The 27,157-nt window shown below is 36.3% G+C and overlaps 1 protein-coding gene across 2 annotated transcripts in view; it reads left to right on the top strand.

Annotated features, from left to right (window-relative positions):
• The window catches only part of LOC138705125 (uncharacterized), a 208,425-nt gene that overhangs the window by 150,625 nt on the left and 30,643 nt on the right, over positions 1-27,157 (top strand). For both annotated transcript variants that reach the window (XR_011333631.1, XM_069833777.1), the window contains one exon: positions 17,672-17,815. Coding sequence is in view for 1 of the 2 variants with exons in the window: in XM_069833777.1 (XP_069689878.1) it covers positions 17,672-17,815 (144 nt within the window). In the remaining variant the exon portion in view is untranslated. The remainder of the gene's footprint in view (positions 1-17,671; positions 17,816-27,157) is intronic.

The raw sequence follows: 27,157 nt of genomic DNA on the forward strand, positions 1-27,157 counted from the left end.
ACTTCAAAGACAATAGTATAGGCTGTTACGAAAGAAACATTACAGTGCTTCCATTCCTCAAATGAGGTAGTATAGGAATTCTTATACATTCAGAAATTTAAAATAAATACAGTATTATAGTCCAGGCACATGATCAGAAGACATTAATTCATCAATTTAAGCACAAAAACTTAATCATAAACAAAACAAAAAAAGATATTTTGAATTCAATAGAATAATAGAAAAAAGAAAGAGATCAGACAAGTTGGGGGGGCAGTGGCCCCCATTACTCCGCCTATGGGCTTGTCTCCTGTTCATCTAGCATACTACCACAGTCTACTATATACAGTCACGAAGCTTGAGTTTTGAGGGTGCTAGAAACAATAGACTGTGACGGTACTATTTTGTATTGCCTGTAATGAGGCGATGTTAGCGATCCTAGTGGTGAGCAACTATCTAATGTTTGCATATTTACTACGTATTGAACTTCGCGACTGTATATACTAGACTGTGATACTACTATGTTAGTTTCAAATTTTGCGCCTTATGTGCGAAATTTTTTCATTGTAGGGAATTTATGTGTATTGGCACACCTGGTTTACCGTCTGTGCTTTGTTTCGTAGCAACGGATTTGTTTACAGTGTTGTGATGTTATACACGTGCTGTACGGAGTTCTATTATTAATTGTGTTACGATACAGTTCAGTTGCATTATAGAGGTGCATTTTGTGATATTTTCTTACAATATGGGTTACAAAAGTAGCTTGAAAGTATTTAAGAAGAGAAGAAATGTTGGTAAACGTAAGAACTCTGTTAGTAAGGTGAATTCTAACCTACAACCCTCTAGCACACGTGGTCAGTGTGAATCTGTAAATAGTGGCTGTGCATCAGGAAAGAAACTTGAAGATTCTAAAATCAGATATGAAACCCTCAAACAAGAACACAGTGTTAGTGATACCAATGGGGTTATAGATGTTGGCATATTATCTAGTGTACTGCAAAATAATGTATTCTGTAAAGGCTGTGGCAAAGGTGGGATATCTCTTGAGGTAAAAAAGCACATTGGTCTTGCTGCAGAATTAGTTTTAAAATGTAAATACTGTGCGTATGGTGTAAATTTTTACAACTCTTCATCTATTGATATTTCAAAGATAAACCCAATAACATGTAAACTCTACACAATAAATGTTAGACTATGTATGGCCTTAGGGCTATAGGAAAAGGTAAGACAGGTGGAGAGACTTTATGTGGCATTTTGAATTTGCCACCTCCTCCAACCAGGTCTACTAGATATAACATAATAATTGGATCTGCGATTGAAAATGTTGCATTACATAACATGAAGGTTGCTGTGGAAGAAGCAGTTGCAGAAAATGATAATGTCAGAGGCATATCAGCTGCCTTTGATGGGACGTGGCAGAAAAGGGGTCACATTTCACTAAATGGCGTTGTGACGGCAACTAGTGTGGACACTGGCAAGGTAATTGATGTTGCTATATTATCAAAACATTGTAGGTGTGAAGGTAGAACAACAAATAAACATGAAACCGATTGTGAATGTAATTACAGTGGGTCAAGTGGTGGAGTGGAGGTTGCAGGTGTGACGAACATTTTCAATGTGAGATATGTGAAATATTTAGGAGATGGGACTGTAAGTCATTCATTGCTGTTGAGGAATTGAAACCACATGGGAATGACGTACAAATTAGAAAATTAGAGTGCATAGGCCACATACAGAAGATAATGGGCATTTTGAGGAGACTGAAAACCAGTGTGAAGGGACAAAAATTATCGGATGGTAAGGGTTTATTAGGAAAGGGGAGGCTAACTGACTCAGTTATAGACAAAATTCAAAACTATTACGGCATGGCCATAAGACTTCTATTTACTATTTTCCCGAAACACATAACCACAGTGGACCATATGACGATTCACCACTGTTATTCTCATCCCAACCGACACTTGAGGCAGGCATTGACAAGAACCGAGTTCTGAATGGGAGAAGTGAAGGCTGATGGGTGGGGGAATACCTGCTAGGCCACGAGGCCACAAGAAATGTATCTCAGTTTCAGCTTTCCCCGTGCAACCATAAAACCCGGGGAAATGCAGAAGCCAGACACGGCATGAGTGATCCTGGCTTCAGGAACAAATTTTACTGCAAGACAGGTCTATATACATCACAAGGTTTTCTACTTCTACAACTCTATATGCTTCATTGAAAGAACTAATATAATAGCTATGATATATACGACTAAAAACCACTAAAATTTTGAGTTTAAGAAAACAAAGTGACTGAGGCCCAGCATCACTTGCCTCAGCCAATCAGCCGCCACTGTACAAATCTACCAACATGGAATTTCATCTCAGACTAAAACCTGTCTTGACCCTTTATACCCATTGGTGACTGCACATGATAAGGTCGCAGGGCAGATCTTGCCTCCTCTGCTATACCAGATAATGTTGTTGTTGTTTTCTAATGCCAGGCGTTTGACAGTAAAGTCATTTGACCTCTCCCACTCCAATATTTTTCAAAGATATTATCATGGCCAGCCACTGAAGCACAGATTTTGAGGTGTTCCGAATCCATTTCTTGGTTTGAGTTGCACAATGGGCAGTTAGGGGACTGATATATTCCAATTCTATGCAGGTGTTTGGCCAAACAATCATGGCCTGTTGCCAATCTAAATGCAGCTACAGACGATTTTCGTGGTAAATCGGGAATTAACTGTGGATTTTGATGCAGAGAGTTCCATTTTTTTCCCTTGGGATTGTGTTATCAAATTTTGTTTGTTGAAGCCTAAGTATGTAGATTTAATAAATCTTTTAACAGAGTAATACGTAGATTTAGTAACAGATCTGTAAGTAGCAGTGCTGCTCTTCTTTGCTAAATCATCCGCATTCTCGTTTCCCAGGATTCCACAATGGGATGGTATCCATTGGGATACAATTCTTTTATTGAGTGATATTAATTGGGAGAGCATTTTAGTTATTTCTGCTGTTTGAGATGAAGGTGTGTGTTTAGAGACGATTGATAGAATAGCTGCTTTGGAGTCTGACAATATAACTGCATTTTTAAATTTATTGATGTGGCATAGAAGATTCCTGAGACTTTCACTTATTGCAATGATTTCTCCATCAAAACTTGTTGTTCCATATCCAAGAGATCTATAAAGTGAGAAGAGACAGCACGTAACACCTGCACTGGCACCTTGTCCTCTGGAGATCAAGGATCCGTCGGTGTATAAATGAAGCCAGTTTTGTGGAGGGTACCTAATATTAATTGTCTCTAAAGACAATTGTTCCATTATTTCAGTGTTTACTTCTGATTTCAGTATTTCTTCTGTTAAATTTAGATTATATTCTATATTTAATAGAATTAAGGGGTTTGGTTTAATTTGTAAGTTTTCTTTTAAATTTGGGATATTGATTTTCTGTTTCAATTCTTGAAATTGTGGAGAATTTAGAAAAAATTCTGGTGGTGTACAGTGCAGATAATTATAATAAAGTCTGAGCATGGAACTGAATTTCAATAACTTAAAATGAGTAATCTTGATATCAATAATCATTATTTCATTAGTTTCAATATATTAAATTTGTGCAGCTCTGTTTATAAATATAACATAGTATTCTTTTTTAATGTTTAAACATACTTTTTTGTGCGTATTTTAGTGTATAACTAAAAATTTCAGTGAAAGAAATAAGTATGATACGTTGATGTGCCTAAAATGCCTATTTTCATTAAAATAGAGCCTAATTTTACAAATTTTGAGCTTATTTTAGGCGCCTAAAACTGCAATTTTTAGTGCCTAAAAATCCGATGTCTATTCATTATTCAAAAACATAATTTAAATAAATAAATAGATTTTCAACTACAAAATACATTATGTTGTTGTTGTTTTCTAATGCCAGGCGTTTGACAATAAAGTCATTTGACCTCTTGCACTCCAATATTTTTCAAAGATATTATCATGGTCAGCCAGTGAAGCACACATTTTTAGGTGTTCATAATCCATTTCCTGATTTTCTGAGAGTATATTGGCTAGTTCAGTCTTCTTAGCTGATATTATACCACCAGCATTCCATTGTAGGATATTTAGTTGATTCTGTACGATTAAAGTAGTCCCCCCCCACCCCCCCCCCCAGAGATCCGATTGGGGGACTATTTTACCTCCGGATAATTTTACCTTAATGGTACTCATTTCATATTGGAGTTAAATGGCAAGTTGTAGCCGATTTAAGTGAACACCATATTTTAACGTTTTGGTGACTACTTCATTCACACACAACCCCCAGAATGTCTGGAGGCCACACCTGCTGTTGGTCGACGGGTCCATTGGACCTAGCTGGGAGATCTTATTGATCACCAGCTTTCCCTCCTTAAGCCACTGGAGGACGATTTTAGTGCCATAGCAGGTCAGCACTAGGAACAGAAAAGTAGAAAGAGGAGGAAGGAAAGGGAAATGAACCCCAAGGCCTCGAATGCTCTAATACCGTTGGGGTCGAAGAAAGTAAGAGTTCAGTCAGAGGACTGGATAGGAAAGGGTAAAGAGGGAATTAGGTATTGAATAGAGGAAAATTATACCAAATTCAGTCATTAACTCATCAAGCTGACCAGTGCTAATTGATGAGTAGCCCCTCCCTTTAAAATATTGTAGGCCTATTAATTAGTATATGATTTAGCCTAAAATCTTTAACCAAACAGATTACTGCTGTCTAGACAGTTCTCAATAAAAATCTTAAATACATTTTGGGGGCAAAAGCTTTAGTTTCGACTGTAAAGAAGAGACAATATATGAAAGTAAAAAAATGTTCAGTCAATGTAAAAAATCTCTTGCATATGTCTCACTAATAACGAAGGTAGACCTAAATTACAATCACAAAACAAGGCAGCTTGTTCTTGTCTTATTATAAAAGTTGAATTAAAATTTTATTTAATTTATTTCTCAAAAATATATTTTAAAGCATGCGGCAACTAACAGTTACAAAAATGTGTACATTATTAAGCACATTAATAAGATAGGATAAAGGTTGGTAATATCGTGATATGAGTAATATCGTGATAGTTGGTATGAGAATTTATTACAATTTTACTTATCGAGACAAAAATCTGTTTTTTGTGACACTGTATTAAGGACAAGTTCGTGGACAAGTTGCTGCATGAAATCGGTCCTTCTCTCACTCTGTAAAAGCATGATAAGAAGCTATCAAACACAGTATCACGATATTACTCTTATCACAATATTAACAAGATTTACCCTACTTCGTTTTCCTCTCTCCTACAATTTGTTATTCCATTTGAATGAAATATATTATTTCCTTCTTTTAAAGTATTGACAATTCATAGGGAATGGAATATTTCTCGAATTTTGGAAAAAAATATTTCTCAACATCTAATTACAGTAAATATACATTCTTCAATTCATTTATGCCTGATTTGAATTCGTGAAACATCGCGAAATCCGTATCAAGTCGGGAATGCGATTTTTTAAGCAATTAGCGAATTATGTGCGCGAATTTTCAATTTTTAATTTTTTTTACTGCAATCGATAATCGATAGCTGTCGCACAGATAAGGTCGATATTTATGGTCACTAGTATTGCACATTCGATTCTGAATCTGTTTTAGTCAACGGTCAACGAGCTAGAAGGTTTTAATTCAAATACCTGGTCTAAACACACTCCTGACATCATATCTGATATATGTAGCGATGTGCGAGAATCGTATTGTGAGCGTTGTGAGCCTGCTGAATGCATATTACTTTGGAGCGTGTTGAGTGTGTTTGTTTTATTTGTTTATAGTCTCACACATAGGCGAAATAACATTATTGTGTTCCCGTGCAAGTGAGGCTACAAGAATGCTTAATAATAAAATAGCTCCAATAGAGCTTTCCAGTATATAAGGCATAGGTTTTATTGCACAGACAAAAGTACAGTCATGTGTAAATTTTGTAATTGTGAGGTCTCGTGGGAAAGAAGAGATACTGTTGAGAAAGATTTGAAGTTGGTAAAACATGCATCGGCAATTAATTTTCGCAAGGAAGACGAACAATCTCTTGTGCTGACTTCTATTGCCACTTGTTTTTGCAGTGTGCAAAACAAAAAGAAAACTTGCGAATATCTGGGAAAAAGTGTTGTAAAGACTTTATAAAAATGAACATACCAATTTCCAAGCTCGAAAACGAACAATGTGAAAATACTGAAAAATTCAATTGAAAGCACCGATTTTCCCATTTGAAAATCCCACATTTTGCACTTTGAACTCAACAAAAAATTCCAGTCTCTAACGATTCAGAATGCTTTATGGTTGCTGGGTCGTTAGTAGTCAATAACATTTAAGCTGTGCTCATGTTTGAATCTAAATCCACACAGCAATCAAGTCTTCAAAAGGCTTGTTTTTTAAGATCCGATGCATGCGAGGTGAGAGACCACACTATACGAGCAATAGTGAGTGGTTTGTAAAGTTAAGAGGTGCGCAGTCAGAAGTGCGTTCCACCTTGATTGTCTCAAATTCGGCAATCCTGAGTATGAGGCTTTTACATGAGGTGGGTCCTTCATCTTTCCAGGCAAGAAATGTTTATCATCAGAAAGATTGTCAAGGGGTGACAGTACAAAAGTTCATGTCAGTTCACATCATGTTTCAACCAAGCTATCACTGGTGAGAGAACAACAGGATGGAGTCTGCAATAGATCGCCTACCAAGAAAAGTTTATCTTCTGAGAGAACACTAAGTCTGCCAGAGATACGTACATGATACCGAATCTCTTACAGTCCAAATAGAAACAGTAAGATTAAACATGCAAAATACATTCGATACCCTCAGTCAAGTACTTAGTTATGTCAATATTCTAGAATCTGACATAAGAGATCTAAAAGACAACTCTTCACTTAAAAATTACATGTGTTTGCTAGTAGCTAACAGAAATTCCTCCAGTGTCTTGACATGGTAGTGTGGTGCAAAAAACCGAACTTTCAAAAATTCAAATTCCCACAAGGCTAATATTATGCATTAATGTGTAAAACAAGCACAAAAAATTTCATTAAAATATTACCATTTACAAGTTGCTCCAGAGGTGAGAAGTTTATAATGTGTAACATAGTGAAAGAAAAAAGTCAGAGCAGCTTTTGAAGGAGTAGAAAACTCTTATCAGTGTTTGGATAAAAGTTATAGAAGAAACTGTTTCTATTCATCTTCGTCAATGTCTCATTGTACTTTTGGAACAGGTTGATAGTGCGTTCTGTCGTGTCATTTACTACTTTCGTCTAAGAGGAGCAATCACGAAGTTCCTTGAAAACCACTCTGTAGGAAGTCTGTGCAGGAAAGATTGAGATTTGTCTCTTCCTATTTCAATCTTCAAATAAATAACCGGTTCTTAATGTTACAGGATTCTACAATTTCAGGTTTTCCAATTTAGCCATGGTCTGTAGTCATTGAGGAGTATCAGGTTTCTGTGGAGGCTGCAAGTTTGTTACTATATTTTCCTTTTTTCCTGGTTTAACGAATTGAGTCCACAACAGACCACATTATCTAAAGCCTGTTTAGTAAATGATGATGATGTTGATGATGATGATTTTTCTTTTTCTCTGTGGTCACTTGGTCATCAAAAAAGCAACTAGATGCTCAGAGAGAAACCAAAGATGTTGGCAAAATGCCATAATAGCCTATAATTGTTCTTTCTTATCTACAGTTTGGTTGGGATATTTCTTATGGAGAGTAAGAAGCTTGTGGACTTTGAATACCAACAAATACTCTCTAACATTAATACTGGAAAGCTTCCCTGTTTAGCATTGCAAGCGGCGGCGAAAAGTAACAATGCTGCCATCTAGTGGCTTGAAACGTTCACACACTCTGTGCGCCGTGCTGGATTACGTGAGGAAAAGAGGAGAGGTGTGCATTTGATTTCAATAAGAAGCTGCAAAGCAATAAATAGTATACTTTAGAGTCACTTTGTTCATAACATTTTTAATTAATAACAAATTACAAAGTTATTAGAATAGAAATGAATTGATAAATTCTCATATTTTCAAATTTGATGAAATTTAGTTGTGCATGACTTTAGCAGCTTTCATACATCGCTTGTTTTGTTTTTTAGCTGTATGGTTGTCCATTTTATTTTTGCTGTAACAATTTATTAACACATTGAAATATTTATCAATGAAGACATTGGCACAGTCACTGCAAATGGACATGTTAACAGGGAGCACTACCATTTTAACTAGTTCTTTTTTTACACCAATTCTAGTTTTATAAATAACATGATCAATTTCTTTAAAAACATCAGAACACAATTGGCTGAGCATTAGAGAAACATCATTAGGAAAAACAATTTTTGAATCTTTACTGTATTTTTTATTTGCGATGTGCGTTGTTACGTCATTGTTGGGGTTTTCTTTACAAGATAAATTTCTTCGACAAATTTCGTGATTTATTCTGCTACACACCCAACCTGCAACATAAGCCCTTGCATTTTCTTGCAACACGGTTTCTTCATTTGTATGCTGTACATTTTTGTCATCAACAGTTACATCCAAATCAGAGACATCTGTAATGCCTGGACTGCAAAAATTCAATTTAGCTGCCTCGATATCTTCTTTCTTGAGTAAGAAAGAAGAAACGTCAGCTTCACAGTTGCTTGTTTCAGGAGGACTTAGGAATTGTTTCGTCATGGTTGCCCGAATTGTAGCTCTAAACTTCGATTAGTCTGGAGTTACGTTGTTTCCACCTTTAGATCGAATAATAGAAGAGAGATTTTCTATGCAGCCTTGTGTTAATCTTCTTGTTATTAAAAATTTAAATCCATAATTATAATGCAATTCTTTCCATAGCAGTTTTAAAGATTGTAAATTTTCTAGCCAGCCATTTATACATCTTGGGTTCATTTTCCTATTGTTTATTACCTGAATATTTCCAAATGTTTTTTTCTATTTCATTAAAAAAATTCCAGTGTGTGGAATTTTCACTTAGTGGCCTATTTAAGGCTTTACTAGTTTGGAAACTAGAAGAGTTAAAACAATCAAAAGCTTTATCCATAAAGAGGATGAAGTCTGCAGTAGGTTGAGCCTCCTCTGGTAACTGAATTTTATGAGTGATGCCATAGCTTTTCCTACAGAATGACTTAATAACTGTGTAGCAAGGCACACTCGCATCGGTGTGAATGGTGGTAGATTCAAGTGATTAAGTTTTACTTTAGGACAAAGTCGGGGATTCATATCTTTATCTATAAAATAAAGTTTTTCTAGGTATTCCCACTTAATTAATTTATCAAATAGCTTAAAATTATAATGTTTTAAATTATTCCTTACGCTCTTAATCAAATGTGGTGTATCATGAAACAAATAAATTTTTTCACCATCGTGTTCAAAATAAGGCTGTACTTCATTACATCCAAGCAGTCTTCTCGATTTAGTGTTGTTCGATCCTTGGTCTGAAACAATCACTTTAGGGATAAATCCCGTATCTTTTATTTTATTTATTACATCAAGCAGATGTGATTTTAAAATCTCTGCAGGCATGGCATCTTTCGATAGAAAATAACCAATGGTTTGCTTAAAATTTTTACACATTCCTCGAATCATAAAAACCATTGCTTGGTTTGCAAGTGGTACCTCTGAATCTTTTACATTAGTTTGAGATTGTTGGTTAGGGCTGTGTATACCCAATTCAATGAATCCCTAAAAATGTCCACTTTAGCATTGTACGTTATATTTTCCTTCAAATACATTTCATCTACAATAATTGTTACTACCTTTTCATTTAGTGGCAGCATTCCAGACTTTACTTTTAATAATTGTAAAATGGTGGGATTTATACCGGGGCCTATACCAAATCCATGAAGCCAATTTCGGAGAGATCTGACTGTTGGCAAACACAATTTTCTCCTTAAAAATCTGTAGCCCTGAGGTGAGCAATAATGGAGTGCAATGCAAAACTTTTATCGTAACTGGAATACCGCCTTCCCATTTTTTTCTTTCTTTTTAAATGCACTTGCGACATAATGAATTCATCATTAGAAACAATTTTGATTAAATCAGTATTTGAACTGGTTGTCTTCAGAGCTCTCACTTCCGCCCGAAGAGATGAAATAATTTTTTTGTGTTTAGATACCAACTTTTGAGCTGCAATCAATTTCTTAGAAAGTGTCTTTATCTGAAGATCTTGAGCCATCTTTGACCTTTTAGGATTTCTTGCATCTTAAAAAATAAACAGGGACTTAATTTAGTGAAATATTAATAACGTCTTGAAAGTCTAGGGCTAGGTAAATAATATTTTCTGAATAACTAACTGAATCAGTTTTTATGAGAAAACATGAGTTCACACACTTTCTTCACAAAATCAATAATTCGTATTTTTATGTTGCGTATCACAATATGTGTCTATTTAGTTTGAAAAAGTCATGACTTTCAGTATTTTGTATGGAGAAACTATAAAGAAATTGTGTTTGGTATGATGGAAGTAAAGTAGTTTTATGCAGTTTAATAACTGATTCACTTAGCACAGAGAACATGTTATTGCTAATGTACTATCTGATTATGAGGTACCTGGTAGAGGACTATCGTCGTTTCTGTCTGGAATCGGAGAACCTGTCGCCTCCTCGATGGAAGGTCTAATGCGTTTCTTTGGGGACCTTCGCGGTTCTTTCATTGTACTTTGACCCATATTTTCGGAAGAAGGCGCTGTTAAATTCAGTGAAGGAATAGCTGTTCTCTTCAGTCTGTTATTAAAAAAATATATTAAAAATTAACAGGTCTATGACTCATTTGAAACTTGGGTACTTTTCCAATTACACCTTATTTTTACTTACTCCTGACTTTTCAAATTAGGGTTATTGAAGTCCGATAATCTAAAGTGATCTGAACATATTCTGTGATTTTTGTACAGATACTCTGTTCCTCTAGTTTTAAACGTTTCGTCTAGGTCCTGTCTTTTACATTTATTTACCCATATGGCACATCTATAAGACAAAAACAAATAACAGTAATAATAATAATAATAATAATAATAATAATAATATGATGATGATGATGGTGAGGACACGAGACCTGTCATGTGAATCGTGCGAGTGGGGAAAGAATGAGCTAACAGAAAGAGAGTTTGTTTCATGATTAAAATTATACGAATCTACTGACACGAAAGTTCATCTCAGACTAATTATCTTCCTTCTCCATACCCATTGGTGAGAGCCACAACACATGATAAGGTCACAGAACAAGTTATCTACTGACTCTACTGTAATAATCATCATCATCCTGTGGCAGAAAAGTAATAGACTACTTGTATTTACATGACTACTCACTCACCTACTCACTTCGGAAATCTGAAGAACGATCTAGCATCTTTTTGCCAAGCGTAGTTTTTACAGAAGAACACAGAACAAACAATTCCACTTTCCCTGACATGTTGTGGAACAGCCATGAGAATAATCCTTACGACTTACACCACGTGTTGAAGTACAAAACTCTTGTTAGATGCAGTTTACCGCTCTACGTGCCACGTTATCCTCACTGTCAACATTCCCTGCCACTAGATAGCACTGATGAGTCATTCGGCTCTCTTATCGTGAACTTTCCAGTATTAATGTTAGAGAGTATTTGATACCAATAGATGCTTTGTTCCACTCTCTAATGTTATCTAGTGTCTCAGCAATGGCTCCAGCTACAAATACTGTTGCACAATCTGGAAGACTGACTCTATCCAAGGCACTGACTACTTTAGGTGACTGGAATATGTTGTTAGGGACGCTAGGTGTGAGGAGGGAACCTTTGAAGCAAGTAATAATGTTGAAAATCAAGATAATGGTTCAGACAGTCGATATGCATTCTTGCTATCAGATGTACTAGGTGATTAACATGATGAAGAGGGTCGGTTGCTCTTCCTTTCATGGATATAAATTCACTTCTTCATGTCCACCAAGTTAGTGCTGTGGTAATGCGACTGCCTTCAAACTAGCCGGCTCAGGTTCGATTCTCAGCAGGTTCAGAAATTTTCATGTAAGATTTCTACCTCGGGACTAGGAGAGATGGTGGTGCACAACTTTTACTCAATAAATTGTGCAGCAGTATGCCTGAATTGAATCCCAAATCTCTCCACGTGCATATGAAAAGAAGGCATATGTCACTGTTGATAGAGATTCACCCATCGGATGGGGACATTAAGACTGGTGGTCCCCTGGGTGCTATCAACAGGAGTAGGCTACGTGTCAGCACCGGGTTTCCCCCTTTCTTTCTTCCTCACCTTTGTCATCGTCCTCATCATTTCCTACACTACACTTACACATATACTCACTCTAATACACGACGTAACTCTTAACAGATACACATTATGCATATTGTGGTGTGCAACTTGAAAATGGATCACAGTCCTGTCATCTATCCGCGGTATGCAAAATCACGCAAGTGAAGTGGGTAGGCATTAGACACACACAGATTTCACTTCTTCGTACCGAGCTCTGGTTTCTTTTGCAGCTGTTTGAGATCACTACCTTCCATGCTACTTCAAAATACTTTTCTCTTTGCTTTTCAAGAAACATCTGGCCCTCCTTATTTCCAATCTCTTTCATTGCATGTGTCAAACAACTTGCCCAGATCTCTTTAATGTGTTTTGTTTCATTATATTACTTCCTTGCTGTCTAGCTCTTTTTTTAGATCCAGATATTTATCATAGTTTGGGAAGTTTCTTAACACACAAATCTATTCACAGAGTTGGAATCCTTGCATGCTCCCTTAGATCAATTTGTAAGTATGTTGGAGGGGCTTGTCTTTGTCCAAGTGATGAAACTGTACACTTGGACAGTGGCGTGCAGTGACCATTCAGACAGCCGAAGCACTGAATATTATAATTGTTAGATAAATAATAGTAAATCAAGGGGGCTTGCCTTGATAAAATCACAACTGATAATAATTTAAAAGAACATATATTAAAATAAGTAGACCTAATATCAATTTAAATTTCTTAAAGCTACCATTATACAACATTTGATATAAAATAACAAGCTTCTGGCTTTAAACTCACCCTTGGCACTTCTCACAGTAAGATCAACGGAACTGAAATTCAATCCTTCTCTCCTGGGAAGCAAATTTGGTAACCACCTCATCAAAGAACTCTTTTTTTCTTCCTGAGTTCTCCTAGTAGGCATGCTTCAATTGGAATAATTCCAACATGAGATAGTCTCTCTTCTCCAGTAGAATTTCGAGAGTAGCTTTTGATTCTCTTCAGCATTGAAAACGACCTTTCTACTAAAGACGTACTCACAGGAATTGTACAGTTACGGAAGAAAAATCTGGCCGATGAGCAGCAAAACTCATAATGTTACTTATGCCGGTTTTGTTGTGATTATCACAGTACAGAGTGTCTAAGAGGGATAGTGTTTACCTCCCTTCGAAGTTCCTGGGCTAGGAAGGAGAGGCTTTCGGACTCTTTCTGTTCAGAATGTCTAATAGGGACACTATTGACTTCCCCTCATAGCTGCTACGCTTCGAGAGACTGACGTTCGGAATGGTTTTGTTTAAAGTCTATAATATACTGTATTTGTATAATTGCAGTGTTTGTTGTGTTTTAGTCGACATATAGAAAGTTGTTTTGCCATTGGTTTTGCCATTGCGGATATGAAGAATGTTGTTAATGTAATTTTCATCCCCTATGTTCGTCTGTCTTCACTCTACAGGCATACTACGTTTATGATTTATGACCACTGTATAGCCTACTTCGTGTTTTTTCTAGAGTCCTAGACACGTGACCCTGTCCATCTTTACCAACAGATTTTGTCTATAAATAGCCACAACCACTTCGAAAATCATCATTAGTTTTTCAGTTCGATAGCTATGGACGTCAAAGCCAAAGTAATTGCACTGATCGAGGAAGGCGGATTTAGTGCGGCGCAAGCTGGAGAACGCTATGGAGTTGCGACTAGAATAGCGTCCAGATGGTGAGCGCAGTATCAAGAGCAAAGATACGTAACTCGTAAACCTTTTAGCGGAAGACCCAAGGCATCAACACCACAACAAGATCTTATGTTAATAGAACGTTCGAGGCACTTTCCATTTCACACTTCTAAAATGCTTGTTGCCGACACGGGATTTCCTGCTTCCAACAGAACGGCTTCTAAAAGGCTCAATGGTGCCAATATTGTGCCGAGAAGAGTGGCGGTAAAGTTCTGACTGAAGACCATCGAATTGATCGTGTCGCATTTTGCCAAATGCATTACAACTATCCATGGCAAGAGGTCATCGTTTCGAATGAGAAAGTGTTTATGAACCACAGCACAGGGCCAGTGCAAGTATATCGACCGAAACAATCCAAGAGATTTGACCCTGAATATGTGGTCCAGAGGCAACGCATTGGTCGTTTGTCCATGTCGATGTGGGGATGGATTTCTGGTTATGGTGGCGGCGCGCTATGGAGGATTCATGGGCATATGAATGGGCATCAGTACACCAATATACTGGAAAATGTGATGCTACCTAGTGTGCGTGTGTTTCAGCCCGAAAACAAAATAAAATTCCAACACGACTTTTCTTCCGTACACACATGTGTTGCCGTGTAGTGGTGGTTCAACATTCACAGGGATGATGTCGTAGAGGTTCCATGGGTGCCAAAAAGTCCTGACTTAAATCCCATAGAAAATGTGGGGCGGAAGTGTAACGCGGTGTTAACGAACAACTACAGGGTCGGCGTCCTAGGTATACGGACGAATTGTGGGATCTCGTTTCAGATGCTTGGGATGATGTTGCATTGTCAGATAGATATATCCACAACCTTGTTAATTCTGTACATAGAAGAATGGATACAGTGAACAATGCCAATGGTTTCTGGACAGATTATTAAGTCCAGAAGGAAACTATTGTATATCACTAGAGCTACATAGAAAGAAGAACATTTTAATTTGTGATAAAAAGAACATTCAATATTAATTATTTTACTTCAGGAATGTATATTTTCCTTTATTTTCAGAACTAAAGTAAATACTGTAGGTTTAAAAATAGAATAAATAAATGAGTTATAGTAAACCGCTTATATAATCAAACGTTTCCTTAAATCGCACAAAAATTATTTCTAATTAACAAATCTATTTATGTTCCTCTTTCGTCACTATTATTAATTGTTTACCTAAATTAATTTATATATATTTATTTCAATTTATTTTAATGTTCACTTATACCGTTTGTATTGGATTACTTCAATCAATTTATATTTATTCTACTTTATCTGACTGTTGACTTCTATATCGTCTTAGAACGAAGTTCCTATGTATTGTATCTTTCTCAATTTTGTTTACTCTTCGTCATATTGGCAGTCTGTTTTGCCAGGAAGATATTAAAATAAGAATAAACCATAAATAAATGTAGTATGAATAATTTCAAGGGAAAATTGTTCCGGGGCCGGGTATCGATCCCAGGACCTCTGGTTGAAAGTACCAGTGCTCTACCACTGAGCTACCCGGGAACTCCACTCGACACCGTCTCAACCTTTCCCTTTATATCCACACAACTCGCATGGGCTGACGAAACGCCAGAGACCCACAACGAGTGCACACAAGCTCTGTGTGACTTGGAATTGTGGTTTTCTGTTAACGTACACAGTAACATATATATTATGCAAATCTAGTCTTTCAGGTGAAGCTCCCTGTAAAGCAGAATTGAAATTATTCACCTGAAAGACTAGATTTGCATAAATGTAGTATGTCTATAGCAGCTGTGCCCAATACTAAAGTTTCAAACTTAAAATTAAAAAAAAATATTTGAACAGACCTGTATTATTAATTAATATAAATTACAATAATCACTAATTAGCAAGACATTTATGTAAATAATTTATTATTGGACGATGTCTGTGGCCCTCCAATAATATATTTTTTTTAATATTGGCCCGCAGTATTCATAAGGTTGAGCATCCCTGGTCTATAGACTAAAGAGAGACGAACAGAGGAGATGATAATGAAATCAGTAACATTCCTCATACCCGCAATGGTAAAAACAATGAAATAACAAATTTCTGTAGAATATAATATAACATAAATATTTATTTTTTATTCAGACTAAATGACTTATCAGTGTTTTAAAGAAGATCAATAAAATTTATAAAATATATATTAATTGAAGTTGAGGTTAAAATAATGCTAACGTTTTGCGCCTATTGGCATCTTCAGGCACTTGAGCCAACAATATCATGTGATACATTAATTTACAGTAAAAGGCATGGCTGTTGAATATATACATTAATCAATCTTAAAACTAACAGATTAAAATCATTTGTGCAAATTAAATGATAAACTATAGTTGAGTTAATTATTGTTTTGATATGTATGATAGTTGAATTAATTATCCTCATCTCTACTTAAATTTACGACAATAATTAAAACAACTATAGGACACAAAGATTAAATTGTAGATTTAAAATGGATTCAAATAAAATAAAATATTACCTTGTAATAAAAATTGATTACTTCTATAATGTCTTATTAATGCTTACATTTGATCGTATAATTTTACCAATTACTGGTATGTGCCGTTATTGATGTAATTATATGTATTATAATGATATAATCTTATGGTTCTTATTGATTCCAATATTAAACTTCATATTGAGTGGACGTCGAAATAATTTCAGATGGTTGAAACGTAGAATGCAGGTATGACTTTCAACAGGAAGTTGAGCTGTTCATGATGCAATTCGTTCTATAATATATACGTATCGTAAGTAACTAATATAAAATATTGCTCAAATGCCTAAAGGTGGTAATAGGCGAAAACGTTAGCATTATTTTAACCTTTAACTTCAATGAATATTTATATTTATACATTTTATTGATCTTTTTTTAAAACACTGATAAGTCATTTAGACTGAATAACAAATAAAATATTTATGTTATATTGTATTGTATATTGACTTATCTGAAAATTACTACTACAATGCTTACTAAGAAAATTTTTGTAGGCCTATGTCGACAAGAACACAAGAGTTTCAACCTTATGGAATGTGAACAGAAACAGTCCGAAATCCTCTCCTTCCGAGACCAGCAACGTTGGGGGGAGTAAACAGTATCCCTCTTAGATACTCTGTACTGTGATAATTACAAAAAAACCGGCGTAAGTAACATTACGAGTTTTGCTGCTCATCGGCCAGATTTTTCTTCTGTGACTGTACACAGTAATGTCACTAACACATTAAACTGCTGAAAACTTTTTTTCAGCATTGAATTAGTACTCAATAGTTTTGCAAGTTCACTCATGGTTTTATTTCTAAACTCTTTACTGCTGTACACTACAATCAAAATTTTCCATATGTATCTATGAGATTTTGAAAGCAACTTTCTGGGAATTGGTTAGTATATTTTTCATAGTTTTGAGGCGACAATAAATTTAAAAATTTCAGTTTAGAATAATCTTGAAATCTTACATCCAAGTGGTTATCAATATTATCAAACACTTCGCAATAGATGCGTTTATAGTTGATATTTTTTCTCTTCAGAGGCTCACCTACTTGAGACACGGTTTCTTGGAAAACCCCTTCATAATCGTGAAAGAAATTTTGTTGAAACTTAAAAACTGTGGGCCAAGGACTAAAACAATCAAATTTCAGTAATTGTAATTGTTGTGTAATGTCTCATTTAAAAGACTGACAATATTCAGAGACATTGAGGTGATGACAGAGTGGTAAATGATAATAGAGCATTGAAAATGTGATGTGGTTGTTTTGCACAGAATTTCATACTGACATGGCACAAAGACATACGTCCCAAGGGCCGCACCATGTGTTGGGACGTGTCAGATGTACAGAACAAGGCTGCAGTGAACTTATTCCCCTGTCATGGCATGCAGGGAAATCAGCTGTGGCGATACAATCCGGTGAGCTAATTGTGCCTTCGAATTCTATTTTATAATTGAATCAGGAATTTTCAAAAGGGACTAAGTCTGGAAAAGTAAATTTGAAGAAAACGACAAAAAACCTTTTGTATGGATCTGGATATATAACAGTCCAAACATGTTGATACACAATTTAAATGTGTACATTCTAAAGGACTTCGTTCCTTTTAATGCTGAAATCCAAGAAGAGTGTATGGAGACCCAGAAATGGGCATAAACTCAATTTACAAAAAATATGGACTTGGTCCCTTTTTCAAATTCCTCATTCAATTCTTTCTGTCATATATGAGGAGCTCACAACCAGAGTGGATCAAGTCTACCAGTGGTCAGTTTGTGGATTAATGCAATCTCAGATGAAGAAAACTTAGATTTATTCATTGCCTTAACAAACTAAGTCAATAACTCATTTGTTACTCCAGAGAGGGCAGCATTTCCTATGGAAAGTGAAGGTTGCTAAGCATGAGTCAGGTACTTTTAAGACTCAATTTCTCAAAATTATTCCAGAAGGACTTGGTCCACTCTGGTTGTGAACCCTTCATATATTTTTACATTAATTTCTTTATTGACTACTAGAGTTCCACGAAAAATTTACTGGTCTCATTTCTTGCCCACGTCAAATGTAGCTCTATCAGTCATCATTTTCAACCATGAACGCATCATTGTAGGTAACGAATTCGGTGTTAAGAGATACTTCTGTCTCATACACAGAATTCTTTTAACTGCCAGACTCATAGAATCCATGATGGTTGGAATGACCATAACCAAATTTGTTACCAACTGACTGATCATCAAGCTACTTGTTTATATATTAATTAGTTCCTTCAGTCCTTCCTCTGTTCTTTACTTTGTTAGTTCACTTATTTATCTATCCATTAAGGTAAGATTAGAGACCTTGTATTACCAGTGTTAAATTCACCATCTTTAAGTACCCTTATCACAGAAAGTGTTACAGATATGTCTGTGAATATTTTAAACTGATTCTTTGTTATCTTAAAAGTGCTGAGCTCTTGTTTAAAAAGTGAACTTTGTGAAAATAATAAGTTATGACTTTCTACTACATATGCACTTTCTTCCTGTCTGTCCTATGTAAAAATGTGGACAACTATTGCATTTTAGTTTGTAAGCCCCAGTTGAATTATATTTATTTGAATGTTTGATGTGATTATTTAGATATTTCTGTGTTGTGTTTTTGTTTTGTACCTATGCTATCTTGTGTTTTAGTTTTCTGAATGAAGTTGCAATTTTGTAAGTATTGATATTGTGATATGTTAATGTTATGTATTTATTCTCACGCGGTGTTTGTGTTGGTTTGTTCTGTTTTTGTTTTGTCTTTTTTATTAGTGTATCTATCGTGTTAGGATTATATCCATTGTCTTGTGCTATATATTTTATTGTGTTTAGTTCTTCAGTATAGTTGTCATTGTTCATAGGTATGTTAAATATTAATCTGTATGTCATTGTATGGAAAGCTGCATGTTTATGTTGTATAGGATAGTTCGATGAATTCTGTATGTGTGTTGTAGTTGTGGTTTCCTGTATATTTTGAATTCATGTCTATTATTTGTTTTGGTTATGGTGATGTCTAAGAAATTTATAGCTTGGTTATGTTCTGTTTCTATTGTATACTTTAATTTGAGATGTATTTTGTTGAGTTGTTGATGTAGGTTTTCTATTTGTCTTTTGTTTCCATTATATAGGACTATTATGTCATCTACATATCGATGCCAGTACATTATTCTCTCTGCGTGTTTGTTGTTGTCAGTGTTTAGTATGTGTGTTTGTTCTATATTATGAATGAAGATTTCAGCTAATATACTTGATATAGGTGAACCCATTGGTAATCCTTCAGTTTGTGTATAATATTTATTGTTATGTGTGAAATAATTTTGTTTTGTAATAATCTTTCTTTAATGTTTCTAAATCTTTTGTCCAGAAAGGTTTGTAGTTTGGGATCTTTCCTCGGGGCACCCATTTCTTTGCTGCTTTTAGCATAGTTGCACAAATTATGTCGTTACATTTGTCTGGGGATTCGTTCATATTAATGGAGAGGCTATTTTCTAGATCTTCTCTAAATTTAGTCCAATTGGATTTTTTAAAATTCCAAGAACATCTGTTATAAGATTTGTTTGTAGGTTTCTGATGTAGTAAAATAGAACTAGCAATGATTTTGTGGCCAAGTCCAGGGTCTTCCAGAACTTTCCTGCTTGCCTTGTTATATATGTCTGAAGATATTAGAGTTAAATCTGGATTAGATGTTCCATGGGAATGAAGATATGTTGGAGGGTCTTCTGGGTTGAATAATAATTGGATTGATTGGGTGTTAAGAAAATCTTCTATTGAATGGCCAACAGAATTGATGCCTAAATATCCCCATTCTTTAGAATGACCACTGAAGTCTCCAATTATGAGAGTCTTTGGTGTAACTACTATATTGTCCAAATTGGGTTTGTTATTAGGGGGTTATATATGCTATACATTTTGAAGTGTTATTTATCCGAAGTTCTATTTTACAAATTTCAGATTTGTGAATAATTTCAAAGGAAAAATTGTTCCTGGGCCAGGTATCGATCCTGGGACCCTTCGCTTAGCGCATGAATGCTCTACCGATTGAGCTACTCCAGGAACTATACAAGACACCGTCACAATTCTTCCCTTTAAGTCCACACAACTCAAATGGTTTGACAAGACGCCAGAAACCCAACTTTGAGTGCACACAATTCTGTGTGACTTAAATTGTGGCTTTCTGTTAACGTACCTACAGCAACCAGTGGCGTATACTGGTTTAAGGGTCTGGGCTACCACTGACCCTATTATTACACAAAATATATTTTAAAATCCCTATAATAAAATTCCTTACCTATTTATATGTGAATTCCAGACGTCTTGATTGGGACGAAAATACTTTGATGACTTCGTCATTGAAATTACAGTTGGGCCACTTGCGAAGTTTCTGTAGAAATGACTTTTCAATGGACATCAGTGCCAAGCCGGATAAACGTTCTTGTGTATGAGTTGATCTACAGTAGGAATTTATTCGCTTCAACACAGAAAATGTTCTTTCTACCAATGCTGACGTAGCTGGTATTGTCACAATTAATGTTGCCAATTTAAGAACTTCAGGAATAACTTGGTTCAGCTGGTTTTCATATATGGCAGATAATATTTCGTGGATAGGTTTGTTCGAAAAATCAAAGATTTCTGCTGAATATATTACACTTAATTTATTTTTCAAACGTACTTGATCAAAGTGACTGTTATAGGACTGAAATAATTTGTTTAGTGCCTCATTCGGGAAGTTTTCTCTATAAGCAAAAAATTTTTGAGAATCTATAAGCTTTCCATAATCAGAAAATCTGTCAGTAATTTCCATGTGCATACGATCTAGTATGCTGTAGTACAGCTGCCTGTATTTCAATTCATCATCTCCTTTTCTTCGCTTTAATGGTGGTTCCATTGTATTGGCTGAAGAATTTTCATTTTCCATATTACTCCATATGGACGGAAACCCACTACGTCTGAACTCGGATATAGTATTTTTTAACTTTGATACCTCTTGCAAGCAGTATGCTATGTCTAGACTTTTTGTCTGAAGAATATTGTAGAGCACATCTGTATGTGCGAACACTCTAGCATAGACTTCAAGAAGAAATATATTCTGAAACTGTGTGAAAAAATACAAATATCCTTGAGCCTGTACAATTACATCATCATCATCCCAGTTTTCTTCAGAGTCATTACAAATTATATTTTCAAAGAAAGCAGTCAGTTGTTCTCTGTATTCCTTTACTGTATTTACAAGCCGAGATGTAAAATTGCATCTAGTTGGTGCTATTTTTGGGAGTTTCTTTTTCATAAATTCCTTGAGTTTTCCTGATCTTTTAGGAGATGATGAGAAAAATGCAGCTAAACCCGACTGTGTTTTGAAAAAAATGCGGCATTCTGGGATGGATGAAATAGTTTGTTGCAAAACTAAATTGAGAACATGGCTGTAACAATAGACAAATAGTGCTTGAGGATACTTTTCTTGAACTTTCGTTTTTAAGCCATTAATATTTCCCGCCATAACTGAAGCACCATCGTATGTCTGTGCAATTAACTTATTGCCGACATTGTAGCTATTCTGCTATAACACCTTCCACATGCTGAAACAAAGCAGCAGCAGTTTTGTCCGAACTGACATTTGTGAATCCTATAAACCGTTCTTGAACATTGGCAGTACTGTCGACGTATCTTAAAACAGTGGACAATTGACTCTGATCACTTGTCATCAACAACAATGGCCACAAAAGGTGCTTCCTCTATTTCAGATTTTATGTTCTTTATCATAACCCCACTTATAGCAAATATTAAGTAATTCTGAATTGCGGGAGAAGTACCACGAAATACTGTTGAACTTTCAAGATGATTGGCCAGTAAATGGTCAAATTCACTTAAGGAACTTAAATATTCAATATAATTTCTTCTATTGTCTGATTCCACACTCTCATTATGATCCCGAAAAGCCAATTCTTGTTTTCCTAGGAAGTAGACTGCATTAATAAGACGCAGTAAAATCTCGCGATTTCTTTTCACAAGAGCATTGTGTTGGTTGATGTGTAGAGCTTTTTGCTTATCTAGCTGTAAATCAATTCTTGTCTTCCCAAAGTTTGCAAAGTTCATGCTACTACAAATATGAGCTTTTGATTTGTCGTGTTTTAGGACTGCCGTTCGAAGGGAGTTCATGTTAGAAAACTTCTCTTTTGACCACACATTAGTTTCGCGGCTAAATAACAAACATGGCCAGCAAAATAGTTTAGACAGTTTAGAGCTACCACACAACCAATTCCACTTACCATATGATGTTGAAGTGAAATGGCGTGTGTACTCACGCTGTTTTTCTTTTACTTTCATGGACAAATTTAACTCAGGAGTTGGTCTTTCCATTTTCACAATTTCAACTTTCTCGTTGTATGTACGACGGTTAAAAGGCACTTTTATTAAACCTTCTATTACACAGTCATTTTCAACACAAACCTCTCCAGAAACTTGTTCTGTCATATTTTTCACAATATCACTTAATTGGGAAATTAAAAACTTCATAATTCACAATTAATATAACTCTTAGACACTCGAACAAATCACATATTTAAAATACTGAACTGCAAGAACACAATCACATTCATGAGCTAGCGTACTAAGCCTATTGTTGCTTCGCACCTTCGAAGAAACCGATCACGAAAGCGGCAACTCACCCGGCCTACACTGCACGATAGAAACAGGTAGCGGGGGACAGGCAGTTGTGCGACAGGACAGCGTGAGCGGAACGGTCACAGGCTACCCCTCGTAGCAGCGGTTTCTGCAGTGATGCCGCCTTGACAACTTGTTTCTTTTCGAGAACAGAGAGTGCATATAAATCTAACAATTGCTTTAATTTTAATTACTGTGGTAAAACTAATAATACAGAATTATTACATTATGTTATATTATAAACTTTTTCTTTTGTAATTTCCTTGGGCTACTGCCGGTAGCCCCGGTAGTCCACAAAATACGCCCCTGACAGCAACAAATATATTATTCAAGCCTGCTTCACAGGGAGCTTCTACCTGAAAGACAGATTTGCATAATATATTCGTTACTTCAGATTTATCTTCCTTAGTCATTTGTTTAACAATGTTAAAGGTTGAAGTTATTCCTCTTTTGATGCCAACTAGTATGCCACTAGTTCTTTGTCTTGCTTTAGGTTGTAGAAATGTATTGTAGTTCTTGAAAACAAAGAACTGTAATTTTTGAGCTGTAACATTGGCTTCCATTATTGCAAACATATCAATGTCTTTATCTATTAGAATTTTATGTATTTCAGTTTTCTTGGTTTGATTAAGGCCTCCAGCATTCCACTGTAAGACCTTCAGCTGAGGTAGAATTATATTGTGTTTTGTCTTGTTATGTGATGCTAAAATAATCCCCATCCGGAGATCCAAAGGAGGGGACTTTTTCACCTCCGGAATATTTTACTTCGGATTGTATTTGTCATTTGAGCATGTTGGATGGTCGTTTTTTTCTATGTTCATTAAACATAGTTCAGGGGGCACCACGAGAAGGCGACCATCATCACCCCCAGAACACCAATATAGCGCAACATATTGTTGTGGCGGAAGTCTAGCCTTGTTTCATACTGAGATTTAGTGAATTGATATCTCCTCTCTAGTCCCCCTCAAGCTTCCGAGTCAAGGTCGTAGCCATGCCTTTAGAGGTTTAGAGACTTCTGCCACAAATCTCACACCAAACTCTGCATCCTGGAATGACTGCCAACAAGGATGTGAGTGAAAACCAAGTGTTACGATACATCATTATTGCAAACTTATAGACCTATTGTTACTAGGTATAATAACTCAATAACTCCCGAAGAGGAAATCTCAAGCCTGGTTTGACAGAGTGTGCTATGAAGAAAGGCAGAAAGTCAAACTCCTACACAGAGCAAGGAACTCATCAAATACAGAAATCTTGAAGCAATATAACGAAAAACGAAGACATTACAAGAAACTACTGAGAGAAAAAAGGGCGAGCCATCTTGAAAAGGAAGCGCAACAACTGATCAAATTTGCAATGGACGGTCCTTTTACGGCCCTCAAGACAACAAGACCCTCCTTTCCAAACATGATACAAATGCAGATTTGGGTAGACCACTTTCGTGAGATTCTGAACCAGAGTAGAAGCGATGCAGTGCTGCCGGTACAAAGCAATCACCACCCAATATTCCCAAAAATAACGGAGCAAGAGATATTAGCTGCTATAATGGGAACAAAAACTAGAAAAGCAGCAGGGTCGGACGGCATTGCAAACGAGCACCTTAAACTGGCAGCACCGCACCTAATCCAGACATGGACTCAGCTATTCAACAAGTGCCTGGAATACGGCACCATTCTGGAAAAGTGGAGACACTCCACCATCAAAGTTCTTTATAAAGGCAAAGGTGCTACATCCTTGCCAGATGCTTACAGAGGCATAGCGCTGGAGAATCCACTATTCAAAGTCTTCTCAAAAGTTCTGACAAAGAGGCTATACGACTTGACAGACAAAAGGATCCCAGAGGAACAATTAGGCTTCAGGAAGGGGAGAGCCACCTTGCATGCCATAAACAACCTGTTGTCCGACATCCAAGTGGCACTCAGACATCCCAAAGGGAAACTATATACAATATTTATCGATTTCAAAAAAGCCTTCGATCTGCTCGACAGACAGATCATAATGAAGAAGCTCGAAACGATAATTGGAGACAACTACCTGACCCACATCATCAGGTGTATTATGACAGTCAACAGGGTGACCATAGACGACAACGTAACGACATCGACACCTATAGTTCAAACGAATGGAGTCCTCCAAGGTGATCCAATAAGCCCTCTGCTATTCAATATCACCACGGCAGATGTCGTCCAAGCGCTAAAAATAGCAAACTGTAAAGCTACCATATATTTGTACTCAGATGATATGGTCCTATGCGTGACGGAACATAGAGATCTACAAGAAAGTTTCAACACCCTCATAGCATGGACAGAAGAAAACGCACTACGCATAAACAAAAGCAAGACTTTGCAGATGGTTTTCAGAAAAGGAGGAAGAGTGGCAACACATGAACTGGTGTATTACGGACAAGAACCACTGAAACAATCAAGCCACTACAAATACCTCGGAGTAAAATTCCAAACAACGGGCACGTGCTTCAGCAAACATATCGCGGAAAAATCAGTCGCAGCCATAAGAGCCATCAATGACATCAAACTCATAAATAGACTATCTCTGGACGCAGCAAAACAGCTATTCACCACAAAAAATTTTCGAATATTCGCCTACGGCCTGCAAATAGTATGGATATATCTGAAGAAGAAAGATCTAGAACAACTGGAGAAAGTAAAAGCCACGTTCCTAAAAAGAGTACTTGGGGTGTCAAAAATGGCCCCCTCTGGGTAGACTTGTATACTAACTGGCACGGGAACCATTTCTGATAGAAGAGCTGAGGCTATCGCACCATCTGCTGGCAACAGAACAATATGACGATCTCCTAGCAGAGAGAATAAGGAAGCGAAGCGAGATCGATATGGACTTCTACGCCACAGAAGCAATGATAAATCGAGCATGGGCGAACCCAGACCAACCACAGCGTCATGTGCTAACTCGATTCTCCATTCACGGCTTCCATCACAAGATCTGCAAGAAACCAGGTTTCCACCAACCGGACGAAGACTGTGTGTGTTCCCTGTGCGGATGCAAATGCAAACAATACCATCTAGAATACTGCCCAAAAAGGACGAAAAGCTTAAAAGCTTACAGCAAGAAACACCATTTATAGACTCTCAATGCACATTTTGTGTGCAATTCTACTTTATTATAACTCAAATTTTTTGGGTCTGCTAAGCCTCAAAACCTATTAGTTTGAGAAAAATTCGTTCCGACACCTGGAATCAAGCCACACTGGGACACGATTCATGGTGCTGGCCGAACTCCTCTCATTGTATTATCAATAGCCTACTACCTGCATTTAAGACATTCAAGTCATGTATGCAGGAGCGCATATTTAAATGACTGCATGGTCATTTTCAACAACAGTTCATGAGTTACTGTTAACATTGATATATACATATATATTCTTATATGAGGTCTTGCCATCCTCATTGAATAATCAATGACTATAAGTAGCCATACTGTAAATATCTATTAATTTGAGAAAAATTCGTTCCTTCACCTGGAATCGATTCATTGATTATTCAATGAGGATGGCGATACCTCATATAAGAATATATATGTACCGGTAGGCTATATGAGCCTCAAAAGCCTCTTAAGAGCTTAGTCACTGACAGATATTCCCCTCAGAATTTGTCATTTGAGCTCAGCACGTGGAACGGCCAGGCACTACATGCCCAGCAGAGTAGGCGAACTGTCTGGTCTTGCCTAGGCTCTCTGCCCTGATCATGGAACCTGTATGTAGTTTCGAAATGTTAGAAATGTTAGCTCCAGGACATAGTGCAATATCCAAATCACATTCACCGTGAAAACCTAAAAAACACATATGAGGAGCATCGTTTCAAAATGTGTTATGTTCCCGAATCCTAATTTTACAGGAAGCAATAAAAAGTTTTCTCTCCTAAAGTGTTTTGAATATGTATAAAAATGAACTGCCATCGTGTTAATATAGACATTTATAAGTAATACCGATAAAATCTGAAATGTGTTTCCTGTCACAATGCGGAGCAAGTTGACTTTTAATTTGTTACTTAATACATTTTGAAACAACACAGACAATTTAATACGTTTTGATCCAACACCTTTTGTTTCTTACACAATGCTGTT

Source organism: Periplaneta americana, chromosome 8 (assembly GCF_040183065.1).
Source record: "Periplaneta americana isolate PAMFEO1 chromosome 8, P.americana_PAMFEO1_priV1, whole genome shotgun sequence".
NCBI lineage: Eukaryota > Metazoa > Arthropoda > Insecta > Blattodea > Blattidae > Periplaneta > Periplaneta americana.